Source organism: Melopsittacus undulatus, chromosome 6, assembly GCF_012275295.1.
Source record: "Melopsittacus undulatus isolate bMelUnd1 chromosome 6, bMelUnd1.mat.Z, whole genome shotgun sequence".
Taxonomy (NCBI): domain Eukaryota; kingdom Metazoa; phylum Chordata; class Aves; order Psittaciformes; family Psittaculidae; genus Melopsittacus; species Melopsittacus undulatus.
The window spans coordinates 73,591,122-73,594,865 of NC_047532.1; the positions used below are offsets into that span (position 1 = coordinate 73,591,122).

Below are 3,744 nucleotides of genomic sequence, written 5' to 3' on the forward strand. Positions count from 1 at the left end.
AGGGAGCCCGGAGCATTCCTTCCCCATCCTCATCCTCATCGCTGCGACCGGACGGATCGGGATAACAGTGCACAGCCCCCCGCTCGGGGATGCGTAGAGTCGGGGCGGGGGTGGGGGAGCCCCAGTTTGGGGAGTACAACGGGAGGTGGGGGGGATGAGCTGGGTGCCGGGGGCGGGCGGTGGGAGGGACCTCCCGGGGACCGTCCAATGAGCGGGCGGGGGGGCGGGGGGGCCGGGCTATAATGCCGTTGATGCCGGGCTGTGGAGTCAGACAATACCGCGCCCCCGAGCCGGGCAGTCCGGAGCGCCTCTGCCCCGCTCCGACCATGATGTCCATGAACAGCAAGCAGGCGTTCAGTATGCACCCGATCCTGCACGAGCCCAAGTTCCCCCACCTGCACACCAGCTCCGAAGCCATCCGCAGGGCCTGTCTGCCCGCCCCACAGGTAAGCTGCCCCTCGGTGGGGCTCCCCACAACACCCCACGGGAGGGATCGGGGGGTCCGCGCTACGCGCTCCCCAACTTCCAAACGGTCTTTTTCTGGTTTTGGGTGCAATGTGGTGTTTGGGAGGGGTGGGAGGTTTGTCTCTCCGAGCTCTCCCGGAGTCGGGAGAGAGGCCTAAAAGTGGGGAAGCACCGGTGGGTCCGCCCCGGCGGGGGGAAGGCGGCCGTTCTCCCCCGTCCGCCCCGTCGGTGCAGCGGCGGCTCTGAGGGATGTCCAGTGGCTCTGGGTCTCTCTGAGGCCGCTCTTTGGTTTTGGGGAGGACCCCGGAGAGTACAGGGGTGTCCAGAGTCCGACACCTGCTCCCGACACTTTAATTTGGTGGGGGGAAAGGGTTGAACTTGGTTCATCGACCGTGTCCCAGGCACTGCTGGAGAGGCAGAGCTGGATCACCGCAACTTCCTTTTAACCCTCTCCCGCTCTTTCAGTTTGCTTTTGCTCCCACTTTTATCCCCCCTCCGCAGATCCAGGGTAACATTTTTGCGGGCTTTGACGAGACCTTGCTGCGGGGCGCAGAGGCTCTGGCCGCCGTGGATATCGTGTCGCAGAAAACCCACCCCTTCAAGCCAGATGCCACTTACCACACCATGAGCAGCGTGTCCTGCACTCCTACCTCTTCCTCCGTTCACCTGCACCACCCATCTGTGCTGACCACCCACCATCCCCACCACCACCAGCCCTCCCAGGGCCTGGATGGAGAGCTCTTGGACCACCTCAACACTGCCCTCCCACTTGGAGGGGTGCCGGGCCTGGATGTGGGCTCCACTCCTTCGCACCCACATTCCCACATGTCGGCCATCAACCACATGGCCCATCACTCCCAGCCCATGAACGTGTCCCATCCCCATGGCCTTGCTTCCCACACTGTCATCTCCAGCCCCGAGACGGAGACGGACCCCCGGGAGCTGGAGTCCTTTGCTGAGCGGTTCAAGCAACGGAGGATCAAGCTGGGGGTGACCCAGGCAGATGTGGGCTCCGCACTGGCCAACCTGAAGATCCCGGGGGTGGGCTGCCTTAGCCAAAGCACAATCTGCAGGTTCGAATCTCTCACCTTGTCCCACAACAACATGGTGGCCCTCAAGCCCATCCTGGAAGCGTGGCTGGAGGAGGCTGAGAGGGCGCAGAGGGAGAAAATGACCAAACCTGAGATCTACACGGCGGGGGACAAGAAGCGCAAGCGCACGTCCATTGCTGCCCCCGAGAAGCGCTCACTGGAAGCTTATTTTGCCGTGCAGCCGCGGCCCTCCTCGGAGAAAATAGCTGCCATCGCCGAGAAGTTAGACTTGAAGAAGAACGTGGTGCGGGTCTGGTTTTGCAATCAGAGACAGAAGCAGAAAAGGATGAAATTTTCTGCTACCTACTGAAGAAGGGGCTGGGAGGGTGGTGGTGGTGGTGGTGCGGAGGGCCTGCCCCACTCCCCCCCGGCCCCTTCAGAACGGGCCGGGCTGGGGGCTGTTGTTGTTGTTTGAAAAAGAAAACTGGGGGGAGAAAAAAAAAAACTAAAAGGAAAAATAAACCTAAAAAACCCCCCCCCCGAGCGAAGAGTTTGGTGCCTGCTCCTCCCCCCCGGGCGAAGCGGCCCCGCTGCTGGGACTGGTACAGACTGCTTTTGTAGATAAAACTGGACAAAAGGTGGAGGAAAAGGAAAAGAGAAACCGAAGGGCTCAAGCGGGGTTTGGGGCAGCAGCACCCACAGCGCCGCGGGCTCTGTCGCAGCCCTTCGCCTCGTGCCCGCTCCTTTCCTTTCAAACAGCCTAAATACCTGAGATACCTGAGAAAGGAAACGAGCTGGAAGCGCACCGGCTGGCTGTAAATAGGGGTGCCCGCCGCGCTTCCCCGCTGCCGGGGCCTCCACACACACGCACTTGCATGGTTCTGTTCCAAACCCATCGCGTTTTTGCAGTAACATTTCTGTTTCTACCTCATCGGCTGAATTAAAACGAAAAAAAAAGAAGAAAAATATATTAAAAAAAAGAGAAAATAATTAAAAACAATGAAAAAAAGATAAATTGGCACGTCCCTGGAGCCCTTGCGTTGGGAATGGAGCTTTGTTTTTGCTTTGGTTTCACGCGAACCGTCCGAGGTCCCTCTGATCTCCCTGTGTTCAATCCTCTGCTTCGACAATCAAGTCATCGGGGGCCCAAGAGCGGCCCTGGGGGGTCCCGCAGCCCAGACCGCCGCGGGCGGCTGCTCTGCAAAGCGTCAGCGCTGCACTTTCTAAGGCAAGAGCACTCCGTTTGGGTTTTCTTTTCTTTGCGTATTTAATGGAGACATTTTTGCCTCCGTTTCCTTTTTGTTTTGCTTTATTTTTAAACTTAAAAGTAAACGAGATTTCGTTGCTCCGCGTGTGTGCTGAATGGAGTTCGGTGTCTATGTATGCTGCAGCATTTCAAATAAACCATGCACGTTTTACCTCACTCTCCTGCCTCCTGGAGTTCCTGCAGCCGCCGGCTTGGCCCCACTGAGGCTTCTCCAGCCCAACCCCGCCGCCTTCGGCCGCCGTCGCGACGCAGCTCGGGCTGTTCTCCTCCATAGGGAAGGCAGCGGTGGAGCCGGGCAGGAGCGGGTCTCCCCGCTAGCGGACCCTAGGTGGGGACGGGCTGGAGGAGCCGCCGCTGGGAAGGGACTCCGCGGAGCTGGGGGTTCCCGAAGCGATCCCGGCGTTAGCTCTGCCTCGGAGTCCGGAGGACGCTCCCGCTGCTCCACTCGCCCGCAAGCCCCGCGGGGACGGGACTCTGCCCCTCATTGCTGCCCCGACACAGTCCCGGCATTCCTGCCGGGCAGGACGCCCGCTCCCCAAGACGGGTCCGGGACCCTGAAATGAGCCTGGACCAATGATAGGGGTGTTCCCGTCCTGGGGAGGGAAAAGAGCGGGATCTGGTTTGTGGGGTTTATGAGTGTGAGTTTGGGTTTGGTTTGGGTTTGTATTTTTGGGTTTGTTTGTTTCGGGTTTTTTTCCTGTTTTTTAATTTTATAATAACTTATTCGCGGGAAAAAAAACAAACACCGAAACGGGGGCTCGGCGGAGCGGGGCTCCCATGAGGGCTCGGGTTGGGTCTGAACCAATTCGAGGTTCAAGGTTCAGGTTCGGGAGGACCCTGCGGCCGAACAGAGCTGCTTTTACAAGGGGAAAAAACAAACCGAAACGAAAACCGCAGACACAAAAAAACCCTCAGACCCACAAAAAAAAAAAGACCAAACCAAACAATCAAGCAAACAAACAAACAAACAAAACCCGAAAC

The 3,744-nt window shown here is 58.7% G+C and overlaps 1 protein-coding gene across 1 annotated transcript; it reads left to right on the forward strand.

The window, feature by feature from the left end:
- The first annotated feature begins 326 nt into the window (after positions 1-326).
- On the forward strand, positions 327-1,897 carry LOC101869142 (brain-specific homeobox/POU domain protein 3). Its single transcript, XM_005143564.2, has 2 exons — positions 327-446; positions 967-1,897. Exons 1-2 carry the CDS (start codon positions 327-329, stop codon positions 1,864-1,866), a joined length of 1,020 nt encoding a protein of 339 aa, XP_005143621.1. The 3' UTR covers positions 1,867-1,897.
- The last annotated feature ends 1,847 nt before the right edge of the window (positions 1,898-3,744 follow it).